General features: G+C 56.6%; 1 protein-coding gene across 1 annotated transcript in view; it reads left to right on the top strand.

Moving 5' to 3' along the window:
* Positions 1-27,684, top strand: part of USP43 (ubiquitin specific peptidase 43) — a 176,387-nt gene that overhangs the window by 94,430 nt on the left and 54,273 nt on the right. The window contains exons 4-6 of the mRNA XM_038372636.2: positions 12,248-12,340; positions 22,920-23,055; positions 23,581-23,725. Of these exons, the coding sequence (XP_038228564.1) occupies positions 12,248-12,340; positions 22,920-23,055; positions 23,581-23,725 (374 nt within the window). The remainder of the gene's footprint in view (positions 1-12,247; positions 12,341-22,919; positions 23,056-23,580; positions 23,726-27,684) is intronic.

Genomic DNA, 27,684 nt, shown 5'->3' with positions numbered 1-27,684 from the left:
ATCCCAGTAGCAGGACAAGACTGGACGGTAGAGGATCGCCGCTGGCTAAACGTCTGATCCCCAGGGATGGAGAACAAGGATTCCGCTCCGGAGAAGCGGCTGGGAAGAGCAGTCAAAGGCTTTGCTCGCATCCGTCAGCTGCCAGCGCTTCCCAGTGGTACAGCAAGGCTGAGCGCACCTGAGCTAATGAACGAGGGGGGCAGGTCCTGATCACTGGCCAGTGCTGGGGCAGGGGGTCCTGTAAGGAACATCTCCCTCCCCTTGCTGCAGTCTCAGCCAGTTCTGACATGGCCTCCCAACCCTGTGGCACAGGGCAGGAAGGCCAGGCTTGCCCCGGGGCGGGGGGGGGGTCTCTCTTAGGTGCTGGGCTTGCCAGTGATCCTCCCGCTATGCTCCATGCGTGCAATGAGACAGATTCTTCCCCATGGCTCAGAGCGCCTGAGCCCATCATGCCGGACTGGGCCCAGGAAGGGTCACTTCTGCTTCTTGCCACGTCTCCACAGCCCTGTGACTGGTGACGTGTGTGGGGGGATGGGGAGGCAGGCACCCTCTCCTCCCATTGATTTTCTGCTGTCCCAACCCACCATCAGGATCCGGCTTCCTGCCCCCCCGAGATTGGGCTCAGCGATCTCCCTCTGTGATTCCCAAAGGCTCTGCCTTTTGAACCATTGCTCTCCCTGTGCTTGCCCTGGCCCACACTGGCTCGCACAGCATCACTCCCTGGTCTTTGGAGCCCCCCTTCATCATCCCTTCAGCCCCCTCTTGTCCAGGGCTGTGAGTTTGTTACCCAGCATTCCCAGGGAGGACCCAGGCCAGCGCTCCACAAAAGAAACACTCCAGAAGCCAGAGGTTTCCCGCTCCCCGCGAGGAGTCAGGAGTCTGAGTCCCTCCCCACCCCACCCCAGCACTGTACACCCTGGGTCAGCTCCAAACCCCGCACCTTGCTTTGTCACCAGTGTTGCTGCCCGCAGAATGGAGCATGTAGAGGGCAGGACCCCTGCCCCTGGAGGGAATGGGGAGCCAGGTCTGAGCTCGCTCTCTCTCTCCCTCCCTTGGGTACTTCTGGAGCAAGATTCTGCAGCCTTGCCCAGTCCCTTTACTCCCCTTGACTGGCTTTCCTGGCAAGCCTTACAGGGAAAGCCAGCCTCTGTGCCAGGTCCCAGGCCTCTGCTCTTCCCGCCAGCCCCTGGCAGGTGCTGTGCAGCCCCTCGCACACATGCAGGCCTGAGGGATGTGGCTGCTATATGCACGGGGGTCCCCAGCAGCACTGGGTTGTTGCTGGCATTTACAGAGCATAGCCAATCCCCCACCCCCGACCCCGGGTGCACCCTTGACCTGAAGCCCCCCACCCATTTCAGACCCAAGGGTGCCCAATCCAGAGACAGGCTGGAGAACCTTTCCCCCACTGGAGGGCGAGCCTTGCGCGCATGTGTCCCCCTCCTTTTGCACCTTGGCCTCACACTTGAAAGGCCAGCATGGCACAGGCAGAGAGTTGAGCAACCAGTTCCCACCTTTGCCAGCCCTGCCCTAGGGTGACCAGTTTTCGGGAACACCAGGTCAAAAAGTGACCCTGGTGGCTCCAGTCAGCACCTCCGACTGGGTTGGTAAAAGTCTGATCGGTGGTGCTGCGGCACAAGGGCAGGCTAGTCCTTACCTATCCTGGCTCCATGCTGTGCCCCGGAAGCGGCCAGCGGGTCCAGCTCCTAGGCGGGGGGTGCCGGTGGGGTGGGCACAGGGCTCTGTGCACTGCCCCTGCCCCAAGCACTGGCTCCGTACTCCTTTCGGCCGGGAACCGCGGCCAATGGGAGCTGGGGGAGCAGAGCCTATGGGCGAGAGCAGCGCATGGAGCCTTCTGGCCCCTTCACCTAGGAGCTGGGCCTGCTGTCCGCTTCCAGGGTGCAGCACGGAGCCAGGACAGGTAGGGACTAGCCTGCCTTAACCCCGCTGCACCTCTGACTGGGAGCTGCCTGAAGTAAGCCCGTGCCCCAACCCCCTGCCGCAGTACTGAGCCCCCCCCAAACCTGGAGCCCCCTCCCACACCCTGAACCCTTCATCCCTGGCCCCATCCCAGAGCCCACACCCCCAGCCCAGAGTCCGTACCCCTTCCCACACTCGAACCCCCTGCCTCAACCCGCAGTCCCCTCCCACATTCCAAATCCCTTGGCCCCATCCCTCAGCTGGGAGCCCCCTCCTGCACCTCAAACCCCTCATCCCCAGCCCCACCCCAGAGCCCACACCCCCAGACGTAGTCCTCACTGCCCCCTGGCACCTCAACCCACTGCCCCAGCCGAAAGTTCCCTCCCACACTCTGAACCCCTCTGCCCCACCCCCTAGCCTGGAGCCCCCTCCTGCACCCCACACCCCAGCCGGAGCCCTCACCCCCTTCAGCACCCCAACCCACTTCCCCATCCTGCACCCCTCATTTCCAGTCCCACCCCAGAGCCCTCACCCCCTCCTGCACTCTATCCTCTTGCCCCAGCCCAGTGAAAGTGAGTGAGGGTGGGGGAAATGTAGTGAGCAGGGGGCAAAGCCTCAGGGAAGTGTGGAGGGGGACTAGAGTGATCGGTTTCATGTGATTAGAAAGTTGGCAACCCTACCCTGCTCCCTCGGAGGGACCTAGGGCAACCTGCTTTCAAACTGCAAAAAACGGGATACATGTGGGAACCACGCCCTGTCTGTGGGCCCGTCCTCTTCTTGGCGCCCCCAGGTGGGGCCTTGGTGGTGGAGAGGAGGAGCAGGGCCTCAGACCCTCCTCACCCTAGAGGGACCCCCCGGGTTCCCGGAGCGAATGGAGCGCCTGTGCTGGGCCTGGCTTTGCTGGAGGCCATTCCTTCCAGCTCAGCCCAGCATCGCGGTGTGCTACAGCCCCACTGCTCATTGCATGGCCCTCTGAGAGGGGACCCAGGCGAGGGGTTGCTCCTTCCTCTGTCTGCTCTGGAGCTGTGTGCAGATCTCCCAGCACCAGCTGCTCTTACGGAGCCAGGCTCTTTTGTTCTGTGACCCGATTCCATCTTTTAACAAACGATGTGAACAATCACCGGCCCGGCGCTAATTTCTCAGCTGTCTCCAGGGGCAGCCGGGGGCCTGGGAGACAAGCGAGACGGGAGTTCATTAACAGAGGGCCTGACAAAGCCGTCAGTGCCACCGTGGGAAGGCTGCGATGCAGGGAGCGGCGCACGCTGATTGCCTGCAGGAAAGGGGGCCTCAGAATGGGGGTTACCCTCTTCTCTCTGCACCAGAGAACAACGGCCGCTCCATGGGCCAGGGCCAGGGGAGAGCTGGGTTCAGTCCTCCGCCGTGTCACAGACCTTGGGCCAGCGCTTCACCTCTTAGCCCCCACCGGGCCTGGGCGGCTCAGTCCATCCGCACGAGGGAGAGGCTGGGCTGCTACAGGATGGGAGCCCCCCGGAAAGTCCATGGCAACAATGCCCACCTGGCAGCAGCATGTGTCTGGGGCTGGCACTCTTGCCGCACACAGGGTCATGCCCTGCCCTTCTCAGCCGGAGGGTTAGCAGCAGCGTCTACCAGTCTGGGCAGCCCCCGACGCCTTCGTGTCTGCACGTCCGAGTAGCAGACCCGATTGTTACTATGTCAGGTCCTGGGCTCAGCGAGCGCCACGTCAGACAGGGTGTGTAAACGGAGACAGGAGAAGCCGGGTCCTTGCACCTCAGGTGCTGTCCCCTGGGCCCGTCTGGGAGGACTCTGAACAGGGGAGCCCAGGCTCTTCGCAGGGAGCGGGGGCCAGTGGCTAGGGTGCTAGTCTGGGCGGCATGAGCCCCAGGCTCTGTTCCTGGCTCTGCCTGCGTGTCCTTAGGGCTCATCTACACGTAAAACCCTGCCATTGCTGCATCCTTGTAGCGCTTCAGCTGCTGCAAGACGGGAGGAATTCGTCCGTCGCCATAACGCTGTTTGCCCAGGGCCTTAGGTCAGTGTAACTGCGTTGCTCAGGGGTGAGGGGTTTTCATACCCCGGAGCGATGGCTGGGCTGATCTGATTTTCTAGCATGGCCCAGCCCTTAGTCTCTCTGGTTTCTAAAGGTTTTTAGCCCTGCCCGTGCTCCTGCTGCGTGGGGCTGTGTACAGTGAAGACAGACAGGTTCTCAGATCCTGCTCTGAAGGGGAATCAGATGTCCATTAGATTGTATTGATAATCTAGGGCTCTTCCTCCACTGAGAGCTAGTCCCTGGCTGGGGGAGCCATCTCACCGCAGCAGAGGTGTTCTGGGTCCCCTCCCCCCACCTTTTGCTGCATTCATTGTCCTGTTAGCATGGACTGGTGCATGGCAACTCCTGTATGATCACTGGTAACTGTCTGTTCCTACTAATAGCAACACACAGTCTATAGCACTTTCCATCCATGAATCTCAAAGGAGAGAAGTGTCATTGGCCCAGTTTTACAGATGGAGAAACTGAGGCACAGAGTGGGGCAGTGACGTGCCCAAGATCACCCAGCAGGCCAGTGGCAGAGCCAGGAATAGGACACAGGTCTCCTGAGTCCCAGTCCAGTGTTCTAGCTGCCAGGCCATTCTGCTAGCAAGGAGGCTAGAGGTAAGCAGGGGCTGGCCACTGAGGAGGGGACCCAAGAGGCAGTTAGGTATCGTGCACCCTCCGGGCTCCACGGGGACCCAAGAGCCGTTAGGTATCGTGCACCCTCCGGGCTCCACGCAGAGGTAAGCCACAGTCCACCCCTCCGTGACCGACTTGACTCAGGCAGGATCTGGTCCCTGGTTCTGGGGTGGATGCTGAAGATGGAGAGTTTGCTGCAGAATCATTCGTGTGCTGCCCGCTCCTCAGCTCTGCCGTTCAGCACACGCCTGTCGCGTGATCTCGCTTTCAGCCCTTAGCGTCTCCACTCCTTTGCTGCCTTTTTTAATTGCCTCCCTGCCCCCCCCCCCACCCACTGGTGGTCTAGTGAGCTGCCAGCCCCACAGGCTGCCTCTGTGCCAGTGTTGCATTTCCAGGAGATTTGATGATTTGTTCTGTGTGTCGTTAGCGGCTGGATTCCTGGCAAAGCGCACCGCGCTGTGTGCTCAATGGGAAGCAGAAAGCAGCTGCCTTTGCTTTGGTCACCAAAGACAGCCTCCCCATAGCTCTTGATTGTGCTGGGGGTATTGAAGCAGTCATCCTTGCTCTGATTTCCTGCCCTGTTCCTAGCAAGAAAGGCTGAGATGTTCCTTCTTTTCATGTACTCCGAAGAGCTGATGCACTAAAATATCCAGGGGCAGCTGAATTCATTTACCCTCCGCTTCTCGTTTTCTTTTTTAAAACAACTCTACAGTGTGTGGGAAAGAGGCCGGATGGACTCTCTGAAAACAGATTGTCAGCCATGGGGCAGGGACCATCTGCTTATTTGTTCTGTGTGTCCAGCACCTAGCACGAAAGGGTCCTGACGCCCGCCTGGGCTCCTGATACCACAAATAGTAAATAATAATAACAACAATAGCCCAGGAAGAGTAGCAGTGCAGGCTTCCCCCCACCGCACATCCCCCAGCCCAGACCCAACGCAGCCACCTCTGCGGGGAGACAACAGCTCACAGGAATTGCTATGCTGGCTTAGATTGTCTAGCCCAATATCTTGTCTCTGAAAGAGGCCAGCACCAGCTGCCTCAGAGGAACAAACCCTGTAGTGGGTAGTCGTGGGGTAATCTGCCCCCTGGGGATGTTTCCTCTGTTGCCCCTTGTACCGATGCGACGACTCACCGGCGTGGCGCCTCCTGCTGGTTGTCTGGGAATTAGCTCTTTTCAGCCTCAGAGCACCCTCTGCTGGCCGGTATCTTGCCTGCCGCTGTCCCAGTGTCCCTCCTGAACCCCAATGCCTGTTTAGCTCAGGGTTCTGCCCTAGCAGTACCCCCACACTCTGGGTCTCCCCTCCCAGGGAAACCCCCAACCCTCTAAACCTACCTTGCCTCAGTGGCTACTGCCAGTCGTCATCTAGCCCCTGCTCATTGGGGCAGACTGCAGCGTAATGGTCACTCATCATTGGCAAGAAGGCTGGGCCAGCTGCCTCGGCCTATCTCTGGGCTGACTCTCTGCAGCCCCAGTACCTTTCTGGGCCTTTACCAAGGCCTGTAGCCTGGGGGGATTACCAGGCTGGAGCTCCCCAGCTCCCTTTGCCCGTCCCCAGCACTGCTCCAGTTCAGGTAGCTTGCTCCCAGGCAGCTAGCCCTTCCCACTCTAGAGCTAGAGTGAGATTCCTACAGCTCCTGGCCCTCAGCCCTCTTATAGGGCCAGCTGTGCCCTGATTGAGCTGGCCACAGCTGTGGCTGCTTCCCCACTCAGCTTTTCCCAGCCACAGCCCTCTCCAGAGTTTCATTTAACCCCTCTTTACTGGAGTGGGGCAGCCGCCCCACTACACCCCCCATCAGTGAACAGTTAGCCTGTGCCCTGGAGCAAATGGATGTTGTCATTGTCTGTACAAGTGTCAGCTCCTGTTTGAAACCCTGCTGAGATCTTGACTTCCCACACATCCAAGGGCAGGGAGTTCCACAGGCTGTTGAGTGATCAAGCATTTCCAGGCATCAGTTCCGCATGTCCTGCCTTTCACTCTCATTCACCACCCTTTGGGTTGTGCCGGTGTCAATAACACTGAAGGCAGCCCACAGGGCTGGGGTCTGTTTGGATCAGAGCCAGCAGAGGGGGTTGAAGCGTGGGGGTGGAGGTCACTACTTGCTCATTCTAAGGGATGACCATGGTGGGATCTGTCTGCATACACTCAGTGGAAGGGTGTGAATGTGCGGCTGGAGGGGGATATTGAAGGCAATGCCGGGAGCTAGAGCCAGGAGTACGGGGATGAAAGCCAGGGTTCTCCCCAGATTACTGGGCCTTTGCCTGACAGGAGCACTGCTGAGTGCCCCCCAAATAAAGGAGCGACAAGCTTTCTGGTGCTCCCCTGCCACACCCCTTCCTATGAGGCAGTCTGTGTTCCCCTCTGTGGCCGGCCAGCTCTGCCATCTCCTGAGGAGGCCGGTCCAGTGACTGGGACACAAGCCTGGGACTCGGGGTAACAGGCTTCCTGGGTAGCCTTGGGCAGTCACTTTGCCTCTTTCTGCCTCAGTTCCCCACCTGTGCGCTGGGGCGTATGGCACGGCACAGCCTTGCCCCCGGGGGGCTGTGGGGATGAGCACAGGGAAGGCTGAGGTGCTCAGTGACGGGGCCAGGTAGACGGGCAGAGTGGCAGTCTGGGTCCTTGGTCAGGTTCGGGAACGGCGGGGCGATGCCAGGGGTCATTCTGCAGGGAGATGTCTGACTGCGGTGAAGCAGCCTCTTTGCTGCTGCTTCTTCCTTGTGTCAGTCCCGGCAGATGGGCCTGCTCCCCCCGCCGTGCTCTGTTCAGCGCCATCGCCCACATGCTAACGGGTCTTCTTGGGTCAGCCTCTCCCTACTTTGCCCAGGGCTGCACGTTACACGAGCGACCCTTTGGAGCCAGCGTGCCCTCGCTGTCCTTTACGGGTGTCACTTGGAGCGTGTCTTTCATGTACACGTTCCTTACGGGGTCCTTCTCAGCCTTCCCTGTTGTTCCATTCTGGGGAATAGGTCGTTTGCTCACCTGGTTACTTTGTTCCCAATGCTCAGTGGCACACACTAAACCTGGACGGACCCCCGCTGTGTAGACCTTCCCTTGTCACCTTCCTGGCATCTTCCATACTGCACCACTTCTCTCTCTCCAGCTGAGCCACACAGCCCCTTTGCTTGGGGCATTTAATTAGACTGGGAGACACGCTGGAGTAGACAGGATAGGGGGCCAAGTGTCTGGATTAGATGAACACAGCTCTGTCCCTCTCTGGTGTGAGGATCCAGACATGTCCTGGCAAACCACCGTACACTCCCTGGTACACACTGCACTGGGGAGAGCTCTTGTGCAGACAGATGGCCACATGGCACCGTGATGCAGCCACGCCCAAACAGCAGCATGGCAGAGTTAGCCAATCGGCAGGGCCTTCCCCATCAGACTTTTTTGGGCATGTCCAGCGTGGGCCTCAGATCCTCAGCAGGTGTGTGCACTGCAGAAGGCTGCAGTTCATGCAGAAGCCAATATCTGCACCTCATTGCCTGCACGTCTGTCTGGAAATGCTCCACTGAGTATTAAGGGGTAATCGCATCTGCCTCGGTTTTTGGATTGAACATCTGTGCATGGCTATCTCCGGCTAATCCCTATGCAATGAACTGGCTCTCAGTGCACAGAAATCATCTGGATACAAGGAAGATCCACAAGTGGCATATGATGGTCAGGTTCTCTCCTCTGTATGGCTTAACCCCATCTCCAAGCACATATCAGAGCGCATGCAGATCTATTCAGCTGTGGCACTTTGGAGAGAGACGTCTCTTTGATGCGAGGCTGCATTTTAACTTTGGGAAAGGCTGAGGTTGAAGCCAGGTAAAATAAATAAAAAATGGAGAAAAGCAAAGCTCTGGAAGCTTGAAGACCTGGAGATGTGACGTTCCCACAGCTCTCCTACAAAATGTCTTGTGTGAGAAGCAACACACACCAAGCTCAGCCAGCCCAGGCCATCCCACACCGAGCCTCTCTGCCCCTCCGCAACTATGCTCTGTGCCTTTCTGGCATGGTCCTGCCTGGCACCAGGAACCACACCTCGCAGATGGCCAGAATAACTATATCAAGCCTGCCTGCAGTGTGTGGCCTGTTCCCCAGCTCCAGACCTGCAGTGCCAGCCTGTACAGAGATCTCCAGGCTCTGTGGCAGTGATACATCTCTTACAGGATCAGAGACATGTATATCCAGAGAGCCTGTGTACTGTTAATGAGCAGCTGGTGGAGATAAGCCACTGGTGTGAACTGGTGGGCTCACTCTGATGTTTCCACGGTGTGTTCCATGGATCGGGTGCAGACGTGTGGTGAGGCCTCCCTTCTGTTCGCAGCTGTGGAGGGAGCTGGCTGGTGCCTGGCCCAGCTTTGGCTCCAGGTAAATAACCAGCCAGCATCACCTGATGGAACTGAGTAGCCAGCTGGTGCCACTCCACAGGTGGTTTGCTAACGACAGATGAATGGAGCAGCCAAGTGCAGAGGACACTAAGGGGAGCCCCTGAGATGGCTGAACTGGAGAGTGGAGCCTGGGGGAATGGGGGTGCCGGGGCACCTGTAATGTGGGGCTGCTGCTGCACAACAATGAAGTGCCTCCGCAAAGAGGTACAGGGACAGACAGCACGGTCCGGGCCTGCAGCATTTCTGTCCCAAGGCAGAGCTATCCCTGATCCCCTCTCCACCCTCTCCAGCTCCCTCCCCGCTGCAAACAGCAAGAGGAACATGGTAAAGGGCACAAAGCAGGCTGGCTGGAAACGGTGAATCTAAGCAGTGATCGGCAGCGAGCATCTTCACACCGGGACCCCGAGCCGAACACACACGGGCGCAGAGGAGAGAAGCAGTCACAGTGAGGGGAGATCACTCAGCCTCAGATCACTGCCCTTCGTGCGGAACGCTCCATCATTGGTGGCGATCAAACGGAAAAGCAAAGCTCTGCTGGGCGGGTTTCACTGCAGCGAATTCCAGAAAAGGAGGGTGGGGACCATCTGTCTGAAATTCTCTGCAGCCGGCTTCCAGTCTGGGGCTGCCAAAGAAGCAGATGGGGAAGCCGGCTGGACTGCAGATTTACCAAGTAGGTAACTGTAGGCTTAGACTGAGCCACGTAAACATGAAGAGTCACTCTACCTCCAGTGTAAACCCACTGCCATACAGCCTCAGGTATACTGTATGCACACACACACACCCCTCTCCCTCCCTGCACGACACCTGAATGCATAGGCCATCTCACACACCACACACACATTCACCCACACCCAGTGTTACCATTCCATCTCCTGGGCCCATTCACCAGTGGGTTATTGTTGCATTGATTCTGTGCCAGGGCAATCTGTGGGTGTATAGTGAGTTTGTTGCCTTTCTGGGCCTCCTTGTGAGCTCAGGGCCCAACATTCTGCATTTCTACATGGCCGCATCACTTCCCAGTCCCTCCCCCTGAGCTAAGGATGCCACCCCCGCAGAGGTGAAGGCTGAGCCCTGCCTCTCAGACAGGATAGGCATGGCTCCCCACCAGCTCCAGAGTGGCATGTGCTCCAGCAGGCCACTCATTAAAACATCCCTTGGGTGTTAGATAGGCGGCGCAGAGGGGAAGGGAGGGCAGCTGAGTAGGGGGCACCTGAGTCTCTTGGGGAGACATGGGAGGCAGTTTGAGATTGTAGATTAAACACATCAGGTGGTACTTTGGCTAAAATGATCAATAGTGAATAGCTAACACATGTGGTGTGTCATTAGGTTTCAGAGTTAACAGTCATTTGGGCTGAATGGGCAGCTTTTACCTCTTAAGCCTATGGTGTCAGGCTGTCTGCAGACTCAGGAGCACAGTGCCTCACTGGTGACATTTTGAAGTATTTTTCTCAATCATGAGGGTCAGAAAGATTTTTTAAATATTAAAACTTAAGATTCTGGAACCCGGGGGCGGGGGTTGGGGAGGATCCTGCTGCGAATTCTGAAGCCCTGGCTTCCCAGAATCCCTGGGGCTTGACCCTCATCTGATTTGTAACGAACATTCATAAAAACGATAGCTGTGTTGAGGAATGTAAGGTTGGAATAGCAGGGGGCTGCGGGTCCGGAGTGAGGAGCATCAGAAGAGCATGTGCCTGTCTCAGGACTGGAATAGCAGAGGGCTGTAGCCCAGATTGAGGTGGCTCAGCACAGCTGCATTTGGGGAGCGCAGGACAGGAGATGTAGGGGTGCTGAAGTCCTCCTGGGGTATTCTAGCAAAGCTGCATAGGGAAGCTACAGCCGACTGGCTGCTCACACGAGACAGGGCAGGGCTCTGTCACACAAGTTCACATACGTGGACCATGGAAGGAAAGCCAGCGATGGTTTGATGTTATTGGCTGGGATTTCCTGGAGTCCCTTAGAGCAACGTGTCAGGGAGCCGATGATGACCCCTGGCACTGGCGGTCAGATATTGCCGCTGTCGGTTCCCAGGGGCTGCGGAGTGTGGAGCTCCGGGGCGACACTGATGAGAAATGATCTAACTCCTCCCTGTTGGGGAGAGAAGCGAAAGGAGCTGGATCTCCCTCTGCCCCCTTGTTGTGCTGTGGACCTGGAGGCTTCCTCTGGAGGCTCTAGACTGGTTTCAGAGTAGCAGCCGTGTTAGTCTGTATTCACAAAAAGAAAAGGAGGACTTGTGGCACCTTAGAGATTAACAAATTTATTTGAGCATAAGCTTTCGTGAGCATCCGATGAAGTGAGCTGTTGCTTATGCTCAAACTTTGAAAGCTTATGCTCAAATAAATATGTTAGTCTCTAAGGTGCCACAAGTCCTCCTTTTCTTTCTGGAGGCTCTGTTCACTTGAGCCAATTGGCCAGCATAAGCTCTGCAGGCTCCCACGCGATCGTCGCTCTGGCTGATTTCGGACGCTGCTTGTGCTGCTCCCAACCTAGCAGTCAAGCGAATGCTGCTGGCCTCTCATGCTGTATGGTTCCTTTCAGGGAAGGAGCCATGAACCCCGCCATGGGGAGGACTCTGCCTTTGGTAGCTTTCCTTCAGCCCCGTGGCCTAATACTCTGCCCTCTGCCATCTAGAATCTGCTGAGTGTCCCCGGAAGGGCGTAACTGGTCTGGCATCCTGCTGGTGTAGATAGTGGCCCGCAGGCAGACAATCTGGCATGGGATCTGAGTCAGGCTGCAAGAGGCATGACAGAAAGCCCGGCGCCTTGGATTTGTTTGTACCTGTGGCCATCTCAAGCCAGCTAGGCTTTTTGCGGCCTCCTCCCCGGTCTCAGGCAGGGAGACAGCACCAGGATTTGGGAAGAGAGGGATAGAAAAGTGGCAGAGATTAAAGGAAACCAGCCCATTGTGTGGCAGGGCTCTGTGTCCAGGTCTCAGTGTGGCTGGGGCCTAGTAAGGTTGCTAATGGGAGCAGGAGGGAAGAGAGATATTACAAACCAGGGGATGAAACTGACCAAAGTCGGGGGTGGGCTGGTTATCAGGAGAAACTTCCTCTTGGTCAGATCCACAGATGTGGAAGGGGTGGAAGCGCGATTGCTTAGATGGTTTCAGTGCAGACTGTGCTGGAGAACACAGTGTGCACCGTGACAGTCCTGCGCTGGAAGGTGAATCACAGCCGGGAATCACAGAACCGGAGCTGTGCCCTCACCCGGGCAGAGGGATGCTGCCCCGGTTGCTTTTTGCCCTGGGTGGGGTGCACTCTGGATCAGATCTGCCCATGTTTAATTTGACTGTGGTTTCTTGTTTCATTTTTAGGTCCTCCTTGACCTGCCCGCACTGTCTGAAGCAGAGCAACACCTTTGACCCCTTCCTGTGTGTCTCGTTACCCATCCCCCTGCGCCAGACCAGGTACGTGAGCCTCTGCTCTGAGCTTGCACCTGGATCGGCCCCTGGGAAATATCTTCCATCCCCACGCCATCCCTCTCTTCCCCACCCTGTCTCCTGTTCCCCAGCAGGGAGCCCTGCTAGCCTGTGAGCCAGCGCAGTGTGTGGTGGGAGCCATGTGCAGCTTGCCTGTCCCTGTCCCTAGCAGGGGGCCCTGCTGCAGAAGGCATAGGTGCTGGAACTAGGAGTGCTGGGGGTGCTGCTGCACCACTTGGTTTGAAGTGGTTTCCATTATAAACAGGGTTTACAGTTGGGTTCAATGGCTTTCAACACCCCCACTATACAAATTGTTCCAGTGCCTCTGGCCGAAGGTGGGGCTGCTCGCTTTGGGGGAAGAGGGCTAGTGTGGATAGGGTGTTGAGGGTCTGTCTCCGGGTTCCAATCACAGTGAGCTGGGTGGGTCCCATCGCAGTTGCTATTGGTCAGTCCACAGCCCAGATGCACCACACTACTTGTCAATGTGGTGACCTAGGACTGGCAGAATGGGACAGCAGGGCTGGTGGAGGTTGAGCAGAGCTGTGTGTGGGGAGAGTCCAGGGCTGGGATATCAAGTGGCTGCATGTTGGTGTGGGAGGAGCCCAGGGCTGGGATACCAAGGGGCTGCGGGTCAGGTCGGAAGTGAGGGGCACCGATACAGCTGTGTGTGTGAGCCCAGGGCTGGGCTAGCAGGGGGCTGCGAGTCGGGAGTGAGGGGCACCGGTACAGCTGTGTGCATGAGCCCAGGGCTGGGCTAGCAGGGGGCTGCTGGTCAGGAGTGAGGGGCACTGGCAGAGCTGTCAGGGGGGAGCTCAGAACCGGGAGATCGGAGGGTGATGACTGACATGCGCTGGCAAAGCTGCTGGGCAGACTGGCAGGTCCTTGGCTGGAAATAGGCTTTCAATCAGGACTGAGGTGTGTTGCTGTGGTTGGGCCAGGGAAACACTTGCAAAGCTGCCCTCCCTTCACTGCCCTGCACTTCCACTCTGTCACCCGAAGAGGACACGGCAACAGCTGCGCTCGCCCCAGGCCCCAGCAGGGGGGTGGGACTTCCGACTGTAGGTGTTCGCTGATAAAACACTCCAATACCAAAAAAAAAAAAAGTACTTGGTGTTTATCCAATGAACACCAGAAATGGCTACTTGTAGTTACAGGTGGCAGGTTATGCGCTCTGCCGGGGAGATTCCTGAAGCGCACAAACGTGCTGCACATTAATGGATCTGCACAGACCCTGCTGGTGCGCTCTAAAGGTTGCCTAGTGCACTTTAACCCAGAGCCATTTGAAACAGTCCTACATTAACATGCACCAGGGAATGTTACCAAGAGACACTCAATACAGCACATACAAAAGAAAGCCCCCCTGCCATTTTTGGACAGCTGCATAAAACTCAAAATTTGCTAAAAAATACCCCTCCCAATGAAATTAATAAACCCTTAAAACCAAACGCCCTCCATGGGGGGCAGAGGCAGCTCTGCAGTCGCCATTCTGCCCCCTGCATTAGCCAGCACTGGGCTCTGCAACCTCTAATAGAGAGGTTCTGTTATGGGAGGTCAGCCCATTATTCTCACAGGGCAGCTTTCGTTCCAGCTCATTCATCTGTATTTCTAGAAGCTCAGCTGCTCTTTCTCCGGCTTGGGCAATGCCAAGCAAGGAGTAGTCACAAGGGTGTTTGAAAAGGCGCAAACCTGCAAAGGAAGGAAGGAAAGAAAATGAGACTTTTTATTGAGATTGGTGAGAGCAACCATTTTCTTACCAGTCAAATCCTCCTTTGCATTCTGAACTAGCAGCCGTTTTCTACAGATCAGCTGCCCCCACGCTGGCTCATTAGGACACAGATCACCGGCTCCTGTGATATCATTTCTCAGACCCTAGGTCTTACAGACAAGAGCTGAAGCCGTCCACCTGACAGGATTTACTCTTCCAAAGAGCTGTTTTCACACTTTGCAATCGATAATAGATGCTGGCGCGAACAGCAGTGCCAGCCCTGAATTGAGAGACGTGACTGGTAACAATTCCCGCAGCAGGAAGTGTGTTTGGAAAGCGTTTGCGCTGAACGTGCCTCCTGGTCTCATTGGAGCTGCGACGTTAACGTGCAATTAGTTGCAAAAACCAACAGCGGGAGGAAAAACTTGTCCCTGTGTGTCTGGGAGTCAGCTCTGTTGAGCGTCCCGACCTTGACACAACGTCTGTTGCCATTAGCTCCGCGGAGCCCGCACTGCTGGCAGGTTCTGTTCTGTCTCTCGTTGCGCAACACCCAGCACAACCAGGTTCCCTCTGCGTGCCGGTGGTACCTGGGGCTAGTGCAGTACACTCCAGGGGGACAGTACTGCTCTGCACCCACAAACCTGCCCTCCAGCCCTGCCTGAGAGACCTTTACAGGGTGCTGGGGAAGAGGCAGAAGGAGAATCAGGCAGCTGAGCATAAGCTCGGAGCAAGGGGCAGCATGGAGTCAAAATGTGGTCCTTGGTTCCCCTCTTGCTCCCGGGGCAGTCACCTTGTACCAGGCGCAAACGATACTTTCCCCTCCACACTGGGTCTGCTGCGCTGGCCAGTGTGCGTGCGTGCGTGCACGTGCGTGCCTGTGTGGGGGTGTGTGCATGAGCACATTGTGCAGTCAAGTCTCCATCCAGCTGGGGGGGGCGGAGTAGCGGCTACCTTTACACGGGGGAGAAGAGGCCACAGATGCTTTCCTACCAGTCTGTGCGGCTGCGGAGCCAAGGTCTTGGCTGGCTCCCAGGTGCCTGGCCCCAGCTCTGCAGAGAAGCCTGGAGGCGGTGGTTCAGGTCTGTCCCAGTCTAACCCCTCAGCAGTGCCATGCGGGACAGGTACAGCAGCTGGAGGGCGCTGTCCAGAGACTTAGCAGCTGTCTGGGGTTGTTTGTCCCGTCCCTCCCCGGGTTAGAGCAGCCTGTGAGGTCCCGTCACAGGGCAGAAGGAGCTGTTAGATCCTGGCCTGACCCCCTGCAGAACACATGCCACACGATTTCACCGTTACCTCTGTAGGTAGCCCAGTCGCTTGCCTCTGGCCAGTGCATCTCTTCCAGAACAGCAGCCAGCCTTCCTGTGGAGATCTCAAGAGATGGGAGAAATCACCCCACTCTGCCCAGAATGGTTTCTCATGAGATCAGGAGCTTTGCCTCCCCCCAATGGCTCCAAGTCATGAGTCAGCCCCCCCAAAATCATGAGATAGGTTCAAAAGCTTGAGTGTATAACCAGGAATACATCTGAGAGTTGTTTGTGTGACTGGCTGGCTTTGGAGCTGTGAGGTCGCACCCAGGCCAAGTTTCAGCTTTTCTCCAAAGGGTAAGGACTAAAAAAAATTTGTAGATCCAAGCTGAGATTCTCCCCTCTCCCCAGGACTCCAGGAGCTGGGGCTTTAAGAAAATCCCTGTTATTGAGAGAATTGGCAACATGGCATCACAGGAAAATTGCAACAAATAACATTTTAAAACCTCTCTAAGAAAGATTTAAAATAGTGAATAAGGGCACCATTTTAATGGCTGCTACCACAGGTCCTCCCAGGCTTAGAAGGATTGCAGGGCCCCAAAACACAAACAAGGCCCCATCTGCAGCAACCCAAAGCTCCCATTGCTTGCGCTGTGGATCCCTGGGACAGCATTTATTAACAGAACTTGTATCACAGCCGCATCTGGAGGCTTCAAGCAAGATCAGAACCTCATGCTGGGCATTGTGCAGACCCAGAGCGAGGCAGTATGTGTGCTCCAAAGAGCTCTGATAAGACACAGAGAGGCTGAGAGGGGAAACTGAGGCACAGAGACTTGTTTGAGGTCACACAGTAGGTCACTGGCAGAACCATGTCTCCTGAGTCCTGGCCCATTAGCTCATCCTGCCTCTTAAACTGGAACCTCTCCTCAGTCCGGACTGAGCATAGTCTGCCTTGGGGCCTGGGAGGTTACCGTGGGGGGAAGAGGGGGAAGTCTCTGCTGGGTTGATCCAAATTCTGTAGAAGGTGGTGCCTGTGTGAAGCTGCCCTGAGCTTAGGGGGTCAGGGGCAGTCCTGGCCCAGGTGGGTTAGTGGGCAGCCCCAGTTGGCAAGGAACCTAGTGTGTCAATAATGCCAGCTGGGTCTTGCATGAGCTTACCAAATGCAGGCGTAAATGCTAGTAGGGTTGTGAGCGTACAGCAGAGCTCTGTGTGTGTGTGTGTGTGTGTGTGTGTGTGTGCATGCACAGGCAGAGAAGTGTGGGTGTGCAGTGGGTGTGTATATGCATGCAGCAGGGCTGTGTGTATGTGTGTGCGCAGGATGGGGGATGAAATGCGGAAAGTGCTTGTAATGTACACTGACTAATCCCAATCTTGCTGTCACCAGCGGCTCAAACCAGCTGTTTCTGGGGACGGAGTTGGTCAGCTCCTTCTGCTGGGCACTGGGACATAGCACTGTACAAGCTAAGCCACTGGCTGCTTAGTCTGGGGTTCCTTTAAGACCCACAATCGTCTGGTCTTTTATACACTTGTAACGAGGCTGGTTCCGGCAGGGCCCAACTGAGAGTGCCAATTCAGGACAACTTGCTTAAAGCAGGGCAATTACAGCCCAAGGCTGAGGTTTCTGTGCACACCAAGGCAAACCAAACCAGCAAGACAGAGAAGACTTTGGTCTCACCCCACTGGCTAACCACAAGTCACACATGCAATTCCTTTAGACACCCCAATTTCCCAGTATCCCCACCATTGCCACTTGTTATGGGGACAAATGGTTATGAAAACCAATATCCCAGTAAAAGAAAAAAGGTTCTCTTGATCCCAAAGGACCAAGCCCCAGATCCAGGTCTATATACAAATCAGATCTTACCCACAAATCACGCTGTTGCCAATCCTTTAGAATCTAAAATCTAAAGGTTTATTCATAAAAGGAAAAGATATAGATGAGAGCTAGAACTGGTTAAATAGAATCAGTTACATACAGTAATGGCAAAGTTCTTGGTTCAGGCTTGCAGCAGTGATAGAATAAACTGCAGGTTCAAATCAAGTCTTTGGAGTACATCCACTGCTGGGATGAGTCTTTCAGTCCTTGGTTCAAAGCTTCAGTGTAGCAAAGTCCCTCCAGAGGTAAGAAGCAGGACGAAGACAAGATGAAGGAGATGCAGCAGCTTTTTATAGTCTCTTGCCATGTGGTCTTTCTTTCTTGGTCCCAAAGACAAGCTGTCCATCACATGGCCTGGAAAAACCTCAGAGTTCTGTCCATAGGCATGTCCCTGCATACCTTGCTGAGTCCCAAGGCGTGTCTGCCTTCTCTCAATGGGTCACTTGTATAGCTGATGGTCCTTAATGGGCCATCCAACAGGCTAGGCAGAGCTGACACCAACTTGTCTGGGGTGTCACCCAAAAGCATAGCATAAGTTTGAATACAGACAGTATAAAGCCAATACTTATATCTTTAAATACAAAAATGATACATGTAAACAGATAGCATAATCCTAACCAGCAAACCATAACCTCATCTTAGACACCTTATTTGACCCCCTTTATACAAGATTTGGTGCCACTACAGGACCTTGGTTGCAACTATATTCTATACGGTCCCAGTTCAAATCAATAACATCACAACACTGTTTGCTTGCTCTGGTACTATTCCTTTGGGCAGTAACTCTCCCATGCTCTGCTGCACAGCTTGGCTTCTGCAAATTGATACTATCATTGTTCCGCTAGGGGCTTCACTGACAGATTTAAATACTTTATAAATCCCTGTGGTGGAATGTACAGGGCCCAGCCTCATCCCTCATTGCCCAGCAGCATCGCTGTGCTAAGTGATTCATTTCCTTGGCTCACTAAATATTGCTGATTGGCTATGAGTCCTGAGGTTCGACATTTTGGAGGAGGGGTGGGGGAATCCCACTGGAGGGTCTGATCCAAAAGCTAAAAGGATTTGTTCCTGTGGACTACAACATCCCGTGTCTCTCTGTGCGTTCCGGGAGGGGAACTCAGGGGCTGTTGCCGGCGACCTCTCAGCCCAGCACTGAATACAGAGATGGGGAGTTCCCAGCGTGCGGGGTGGTCTGAACACTGTGCCAATATAGATAGATGGATGGATGGGGAGAGTGTGTCCTGGGATAGACAGGTAGGTGGGGGTGTAGGTAGATAAATAGATAGATCGGGAGGGGGGTGTTTGTTGGGGTAGATAGAGGGAGAGGGAGTGTATCGTGATGGATAGATGGGGAGGAGGTGTGTTGGGATGGATAGATGTGGAGGGGGTGTATTGGGCTGCATAGATCTGGAGGGAGGTGTATTGGGCTGGTTAGCCTGGGAGGGAGGTGTATTGGGATGGATAGAAGGGGATGGGGTGCATTCGGATGGTTAGATCTGGAGGGAGGTGTATCGCAATGGGTAGATGGGGAGGGGGATATATCGGGAAGGATAGATGGGGAGGGGGTGTATTGGGATGAATAGATGGGGAGGGAGGTGTTTTGGGATGGATAGAGGGGGATGGGGGCATTAGGATGGATATATGGGGAGGGAGGTGTATTGGGATGGATAGAGGGGGATGGGGGTGTATTGGGATGGATAGAGGGGGAGAGAGTGTATTGGGATGGATAGATGGGCGGTGTTTTGGGATGGATAGAGGGGGATGGGGGTATTAGGATGGATAGATGGGGAGGGGGTGTTTGGGATGGATAGATCTGGAGGGAGGTGTATTGGGATGGATAGATGGGGAGAGGGTGTATTGGGATGGATAGATGGGGAGGGGGATGTATCGGGAAGGATAGATGGGGAGGGGGTGTTTTGGGATAGATAGATCTGGAGGGAGGTGTATTGGGATGGATAGATGGGGAGAAGGTGTATTGGGATGGATAGATGGGGAGGAGGTGTATTGGGATGGATAACTAGCTAAATGTTTCTGGGGATAGATGGACAGGCGGATGGGTGTTTGTGTGGCTAGATAGAGAGGTGAGACTGTGTTACAGAACCGAGACCATCTTTGTGCTCCCCTCTGCCCTGCCCACCTAGCTCTATTCAGGGGATCAGCCTGGGTATCAAAATGGGCAGCCCCTGGTGCCTGGGGCACTCCCTGGTCACCACTGGCAGCCCTGGGATACTGCCTGGCTTAAGAGGTACAGGGCCTGTGAGCTCTGGGGGGTGGGCTCCTCTGAGGACTCCCAGCCCTCCGCCATTCGGAGCAGGGGACTGAAAGGCTGCTCTCGGAGCAGGAGCAGAGCACAGGGGCATAGGCAGCCAGTGTCCCGGGACAGGCTAGGGAGGTCAGTGGGAGAGGGAGGATAGGCTAGTGGTTAGGGTGTTAGCCAGGGATTTGGGAGACCTGGGTGCAAATCTCTGCTCAGTAATAGACCTTGCTGTGTGTCCTGGAGCAAGTCACCTGCTCTCTTGGTGCCTCCTTTCCCCCATCTGTACAATGGGGATAACAGGGCTGCAAGGTTGTGGGGCGGGCCGAAAGCTCTTGGGCTTTGGTAGTGCGGGCCTTCGAGCTGGATGTGCATGCCTTGGATCGCACTGGGAACCCAGTGCAGCTGGCAGCACATGGGCTCTGTGCATTCCTAGCGCCTGCGTCTCTGCCAGTGAAGCCCTCCCTTGAGTTCGGCCCCTGGCAGCTGGCTGCATTTTGACCAATTTGGCACTGAGCTTGTGGAGGGGGCGGGGAGAACCAATGGAGACCGTGGCTGTATTGGCAGAGAGCTGCCTGTCTGCCATGCCGAGCGCTGCCTAGAGTGTTATCTCCCACCGCACGGTAAAGGCTCTGCCCACTGAGGGCTGTCCCGGGAGCTGGCACTGGTGCTGTCAGCCCTCGGACTATAAACCTGCTCATTCAGCTTAAAGGATAAGGAACAATGCAGCGGCAGCACGGCGCAGACAGACAGCAGACAGCACGGACGTGTCTCCCAGGGCAGAGCGGGAGGGGACACTCTAGTTCACTCTCGACAGGCAAATGCCACGAGTGCCTCTGTATAGCAATGCTACGGTCAGCCTGCCCGGCGCCTCGGCTAAATGAAACGTCAGTGCTGCAATTAGGGGACGCGCTGCAGAGAAGCAGCTCGCCTGCCTGCGAGGCCGGGCTGCGCCCGGGGACTGGGAGAGCTGGGAAATGCATGAAAGGCAAGCTGGGAGAAGGTGTGTGGTAAGAGCCAGCGAGGGCTCCGAGTGTGACCTCCCCCGGGCACTGAGCCTGCTCCGTGTCTGGCACCAGCCTGCGGTGAAGAACTGACCTGCCTTCTTCATACCCTAGGGAGCGGGCCAAGCTGGGGGAGACATGGGGGTGCTTTGGCTGGCCGTCCCCAGGGTGGAGCTTGGCAGTTAAGGGCTCCTGCCTAGGGGATTCTGGGTGAGTCCTGGTCTGGCTGGCTTTGGCCTCAGGCAGGGCCTGTATGTTGTTGCATGTGTTGTGAAGCATCCAGGCCGTGCTGTCCTGGCTCAGCTGCCAGCAGCTCGTGAGGTGTTAACAGAGCAGCTGCTACGAAAGGTCTGTCTTCACTATGGAGTTAGCCTGGGTGTTGCCCCTAAGCCCCCTCTGCTCACACACGACCGCCTCTCTCTCCAGTGTAGAAATGCTTTCAACCCGGGCTAGCTGTCCCGGCTGCGGGGGGGTGGGATCCCACATGCTGCTTTCACTGGGGCTGGGAACCCCCTCCCCACTTTGCAGTGAGGACCCAGGGTAAATCCCTCGAGTGGAGTGCCGTTGCTGCCATTCCCCCGGGGGGCCAGGACAGGCAGGTTCTCCCACAATCCCCTGGGAAAGACGCAGAGAGCGGCTCCGCTCACTGCAGCCCAAAGGACCAGGGCACGTGCCCCCAGAAGTCCTAGCAACACACACAGGTGAGCACGGTGCGGTCAGGACACAGTAACTGGGGCAGGGCGTTGCAGTGGGGCTGCTCCTCACTTCCGGGCTGGGCCAACCCAGGGGCTCCCACCCGGTGCAGCGCAGACACCCCTGGGGGAGCAGAGGAGGTGCGGCTGCCTGCGTGGACTCTTAGGGCATTTCTCTCTTACTGACAGGCACTGCGCCGAGTGCCTTGCAGAGCAGGTCTAAGGTCACGTTGTCTCACTCCATCCCGAGGCTGCAGTGCAGCACGGCTGGGTGGGGACGCACCGCGGAGAGCCGGGAAGCGACACCAAGAGGTTCAGGGGCTGGTGGATGAGAGATGTTAAAACAACTGAGCATGTTTAATCTGGAGAAAAGAAGACCGAGAGGGGACCTGAGACTAGTCTTCAAATATGCTAAGGGGGCTGTTCTGAAAGGAACAGTGCCCCATTGTTCTCCATGCCCACCGAAGGGAGGACAAGCAGTAATGGGCTTAATCTGCAGCAAGGGAGGTTTAGGTCAGATATTAGGAAAAAACGTTCTCTAAAGGCAGTCAAGCTCTGGAACAGGCGCCCAAGGGGAGGTTGTGGAATCCCCGCCACTGGAGCTTTTTAAGAGCAGGTCGGACAAACCCGACAGGGAAGGTCTGGGGTTATTTGGCCCTGCCTCAGCACAGGGAGATGTACGAGGTGACCTCCCAAGGTCCCTGCCAGCCCCACATTTCTTTGTTTTACCTTTGTTCTGGCTTTACCATGAAGGGGCCGGCGCTATCCCATGATGCTCTGTAGCTGTGGATGCAGCAGGGCTATTGAGCACTGGCTGCCCTGATGGGAGGCCTTTGCCATCCACAGCCAGTGCGTGAGCAAGGCCCAGGCTTTGGGAGCTACCACTGGGTTGTAATAAACCACACCCTAAACAGACCGACATGATAGGGTGCCTCCCATAGCCCTTCGCTTGCCAGAATTCCTAGTCAGATGCTCCCCTGTGTGCAGCCCCGACGCAGCGGTAGAGCAATGGGAAATGCTTGTGATGTGGGAAAAGTGTATTGGATGCTGTCCGGGAGCAGTCCCCTCACGGCATGGCGTGCCCGCAGCGCCACACCACCCTTGCCTTCCTTTGGCTGCTCCCAAGTCCCGTGTCCACAGCAGCACAGAGGTCCTACCGCAGTATCCCCCTACCTGGGCCCGAGTTATTAAGCCTTAATAAAGCCCACAGGCCCAAACCCTGCCCCTGGGTTAAGGGATTCCTCAGCCCTCATGCCTGGGGCTTTGCAATGGGTCAAGCCTGCTTCGCCAACCCACCAGCGCTGGGTTCCGGCTCTGCTTCGCAGCACCTCTTCTCCAAAGTGGGGTGTATCCCGTCCCCAGCATGTCTGCTGCACCCTTAAACTCCTATTTCCTTAAAGGGGCCGTGTCATAAACTAGGCATGACTGGCCCCAAGCCCCATCGCTCCTTAAAAGGGCCAGAACACCAGACCATGATGTTAAACATTATGGGGTAAATCTGCCCCGGTGCATGCTCCGGCAGCAGGGGCAGGTGCTTAGTGGAGGGCAAAGCCGAGCCCCATGTGGCCCCCATGTGGCCCTTACGGTGGGCCTCGGCGCTGAGGTATGTTCCCAGGTCAGTGCTCAGCTGTCTGCGCTCATCACTGCCTACACGGGGTTGGGAACACATGACGCATCCTAATTCACAGCCAGAACAAGAGCTCAGGTTCCCTGGGGCACAGACAGTCCAAGGGGAGGGCCCCCCATTAGCTGCTTATTGGCCATTCTGCAGCCCATCTGCTCCTCTGTTTTTCAGATCCTTGAATGTCACCTTAGTCTTCCAGTCCAAGAGCCAGCGGTTCCTGCGGATAGGCTTAGCGGTACCCCTCTTCAGCACCGTGGCGACCCTCAGGGAAATGGTGGCAGAAGAAGGCAAAATCACCCCCGATCAGGTGAGTCGGGGCCAGACCCTCCCTCCCACTGTCCCAAGCCTGGAGCAGCCAGGTGGCCAGCTACACCCCCTGCCGAGCACACTCCTGGCGGCATTGGGGTGCCTGCTCCGGCCAGGCAGGGCTCACATGGCAAGGAAGGGGCCCCCCCTTTGTCTCAGCCACTCTGGTGCAGGGACTCACTGCGTTGTGCCACAAACACCAGATGGCATCGCTGCACCAGGTGGCAGGGTGTGAATGGAACCCCCTGGTGAGTGTGTTTCACAGGTGGTATGGGTGTGTTACAACCCTGTCAGCTTGACTCCCAGCTGTAGCAGCTCGTACCTTAACTCCAGAAACCCCCCGTAAGCACATCCACGCTCACTGCATTGAGCTGCTGTGTGGAGGCCCCTGGTCCTGAGACCCCTTAGTGGTTCTTTAAGCTCAAGGCTCTCCAGATGCAGGAGAGACCGTGGCCACAGGGCGGGTTTCTCCTCAACACCTATACGGGAGGGAGACGGGGTCACTGACCATTCCCCTGCGCTGCAGGTGATCCTGGCGGAGCTGTCCCCGAGCGGGTTCCAGCGCTCCTTCCACGACGAGGAGGATCTGAACGCCATCGCAGAGGGCGACAGCGTCTATGCCTTCCAGGCCCCGATGCCCTTCAGCAGAGGCAGCTCGTCCCAGCTCTCAGGTACCAAACTGCGTTCAGGTTTGTTCCTTGCAGGCAGGTGGGAACTTGCACATGGTAAAAGCCTTGTGAGGCTCTTCTGAGCCTTGGCGGGAGGTTGACTGACAGCAGGCATATTCCGTCAGCATCGGAGCATCTCCCCACGTGCTTGGAACAGCTGTCGCCCTGCAGCTTTAATGAACAGAAATTGATGTGGGATTTACTCCACTCTCTCTGGGATTGAATGCCTGGAGACAGCTCCCCCTGCCCCTTCCAATATGCATCTGTCCCAGCTTCTGGACGTACCCAGGAAACAATTACACAAGCTGAGCCCAAATCACTGAGCTGAGGGAATGTCAGGGTACCTCATCTGATGACCTATTAGCAACAGATGGCCCCTGTTTAAAGGCACGGGGCATTTTAGACTGAACACGCATGGAACAGAATCTCTCCTGACACAGCCAGACCAGCTGCCCATGAGGATATCTCACAATGTGTGAGACACAGGGAGCAAGGTGCGGCTACAGCTCTGGGCTGGGACGCAGGAGATCTGAGGTCAGTTCTAGCTCAGTCACAGGCTCCTTGGGGCAGTCACTCAATTTTCTGGGGATAACAATGCTTTCTGGGGATAACAATGCTTAATTCTGGGGGGGGGCAAGGCCCCTCGTCCTCCTTGTGCAGCACCCAGCGCAATGGGGCCCTGACCTGCCACATACCCAATGATTTCACCCTGATCTTTAAAGAGCTGCGCTGCCCACTCTCTGTGCTTTGATTTAGGGTGCACTCAGTGCCGGGGGCACAACCGGCTGAGCCTGTGCGATGCAGTGCCACGGCCTGTTCACAGCTTGCTTGTTCTCGTGGACAAACACCCAACTCCTAATGCTGCCATTTCCCCTCCCCCGGCACTGCAGAGATGCCAGCTGAATGGCCAGGAGCTTAGGGACCATCTCCCTCACCAGAGGGCAGGGCTAAGGAGCCATGAGGGTCGGGGAACAGGCTCTGTCACCACCTGAGCTGTGTGCCTGCTGCAGGCACAGCCAGAGGACATCAGCCTCATGGACGTCCGAGATGTAGAAGACCTCTCTGGTCATTGGGTCCTGGGGACCTGGCAGGATTCTGTGTCTGGCCCCTTTCACAGGTCGCGCATGGAGCTGCTTCAGAAAGAGGAGGCTGTGCCAGTGAATCATCCCTGGGATAGCCTGATGCACAGCCCCTAGTGCAGCTGTCAGGACGCAGGTGTGTTGCATTTCTCTTGCAGGGCGGGAGCAGGACCACCCTCAGCACCAGCTGCAGGTGTGCAGGTCTGCTTAGGCCCCTCGGCTCCAGGAAGTGCAGAGGGAGCCATGAAAGCGAGACCGAGCGAAAAGTGAAGCAAAAGTTTTCAAACCCGGAGAGAGGTTTGGCTCGACCTGCGGGTGGATGGTCAGCTCGGCCCTTGCAGGATTTGCCCTTCCTCAATGAGGACGGGCCACAGGGCCGGGATGCAACCTGCAGTGTGGCAGACTTCAGGGGAGCCTCTGTCTATGGGATGCATAGAGACAGCTCTAGGAAGGCAGGGAGAGACGATTCTGAGACCTGGCTCCCCTAGCTCATGACTTCAGGCAGAGGGCTCCTTGCTTGCTGTCTGGAGGAAGGTTTGGGATGCAGAGCTGTGTGGCTTAGCACAGAATCCCTGAGAGCTGCAGAGAAATCCTGGGGCCACCTGCCACAGAGCTAACTTCATGGTGCCCAGAGGTAAAGCAGTATCCCTCCAGCACAGCGCCAGCTTCAGGGGAATCCTGAGGGCAGAGGCCGCTGCCCATCACGCTGTTCCTGACCCAGCTTCACCCCTCCAGCTAACGATAATGGGAGTTTCAAAGGAAAGCATCACATACGATGTCCTAGTATCATGATCATTGGCAAGGCTTGTGCTCGTAATCGGACCCCAGGACTCCCCTTAACGGTGACTTAATTAGAGGCCAGCTGGTGTTCAGTAAACGTTTGCCTAACTACAATGGCATCTGGGCAGGGTGTGTGGAATGTCTCCTCATGCAGACACCACCCGTGTTCTGATTAGCTGCCACCTGGGGCTGATGAAGTAAGAATCGACCCAACCGTGGCACCAAATGAAATTTGGTTGTTTGAAGTTCAGAAAACACCCCCCGCCTCAATTCTGTTTCACTTTCACTGCCCCTCTGCATGTCCTGCGTGTGCCTGGAAACACATGATCCAAAACTCGGCAAGAAAGGAGCAGTTCGCAGTGCTGCCCAGAAGCAGGACACTTGTAAAATCTCCACAGGGAATGTGTTCAGTTTTCCAGATTTCCGGGGAACGGGTGGCAGCCAGACTCCTGATTGCTTCTCCAGGCTCCATCCCCAGGCATGGAAGGTTCCCGCACCCCAGGCCTGGTGCTTTGAGGTCCCCACTTCGGGCCTGGGCTGAGCCTGAGTCCAAGCAGAAGGCGCCTAACACAAGTGGAACTTGCCGTCCTAGAGAATGTTCCCTGAGTACTTGCCTCAGGCAAAGGCCTGAACAAAGCAATTCCGCAGCAGCCCTATCAATAATAGATCTAGCCTAATGGAGTTTGTTGGTCTAATTCTTCCTTCCCCGGCAGCCCCCTGGGGAGCAGTGCTTTCAGGTTCCCCAGGAAAGTGCCAAGCGTGTTTCAGAACTGTATAAGGCACATGTGCAGCTGCATCAGGGCACGGCGTCTCTGGCACCAGGCCTGGGCTGAGAAGGGAAATTGCCCTCCTGGAGCTAACGCTGAGGAGTGTAAAAATACCAGAGCTCCTTCTCCGGGCAGGATGACACACCCTGGGGCCGGTGAACAAGGCAGCCGGGGGGATGTGGCTTTGCAGCCTTTCATGTCACGCAGCATTAACTGCTGAGACAATTCTCTTCAAGTGGAGCGCTGGTGAGGTCCGAGACACGATAAGCAATTGGGCCCTTCCCTTGCTAGGGAGCTCAGCCCTGTGCAGCAGAAAGCACCAAGTCATGGGTCCAGGATAGCTGCAGGGCTTCATCTTTCCTAATAGCCTTTTCCAGAGGCCCCTCACTGTGCTATCTGGGCACCTCATGTGCATTTATAGAGTCCCCCCTTTCCCCGTGAGGTGGGTTGGGGGGTGGGAGGAGGGTATCAGAGCCCTGTTTCACAGACAGGGAATTGAGGCCTAGGGGACATGCCCAAGGTCGCCCAAAGCAGAGCCAGGTATTAGAACCCAGATCTCCTGAGGTCCCTCTCTGGCAGGCTTACTGGTCCGAGGAGTGACAACAGGCGAATAGCATGGGGAGGCAGGAAAAACTGGGCTCTGCCCAAGCCAAGGCTGTGGGGAAGGAGGCCTGTTCCTCTCCCCAGGCTCTCAGCCAGCACGAGGCAGCCTGGAGTCCGGTCTGCTCCCTGCAGTACGAGAGCAGGACATGTCCCCCTGGCAGTGCAGCCGGTCTCTGGTGGGGAGATGCCCCCCCAGGGCTGATGACTGGGGAGCAGTCCTGATATGGCCCATCCACAGGCCGGGACGTTCCCCCAGTTACTCTCCCTCCTGTCCCAGTGCAGAATGACGCAGCTTCTCTCCCTGGACCAGAGTGCGGAGCTGCCACCACAGCCTGCCCCCCCCCCCGCTGACCTGCGGGGGGTGGGCAGTAAGTGGGCAGGCATCAGCAGCACCCGGCCCTGCCACAGCCCCTCTCACGGAGGGTCTGCTCTTCTCCTGTGTGAGCCTCAGACACGCGGAACCCGCCAGCCGGCCGTTACGTCCCCAGCACGCTGGAGGGGGACTCGGTGCCCCTGCCAGTTGGTGGCAGGCGGGAGCTGTGGGTGGTTCTTTGCTCTGGCAGCGGCTGGGGGCACTTTCCAGTCACACCTGTTTGTCCCCTTCCCTTTGCAGTTTGGCCCAGTTGGGCAGCTCCTTCAGCAGCCTGGCCTCCAGGGGTATGAGCCCTCCCAGCTCTCGCTGCAGCTGGGCACGGCCCGGGGATTGGTGCCAGGTTTCCCCTTCCTTTCATCC

Source organism: Dermochelys coriacea, chromosome 14 (genome assembly GCF_009764565.3).
Source record: "Dermochelys coriacea isolate rDerCor1 chromosome 14, rDerCor1.pri.v4, whole genome shotgun sequence".
Lineage (NCBI taxonomy): Eukaryota > Metazoa > Chordata > Testudines > Dermochelyidae > Dermochelys > Dermochelys coriacea.
The sequence above is the reverse complement of the archived record's forward strand: the minus strand, read 5'-3'. Positions and strand labels throughout refer to the sequence as shown.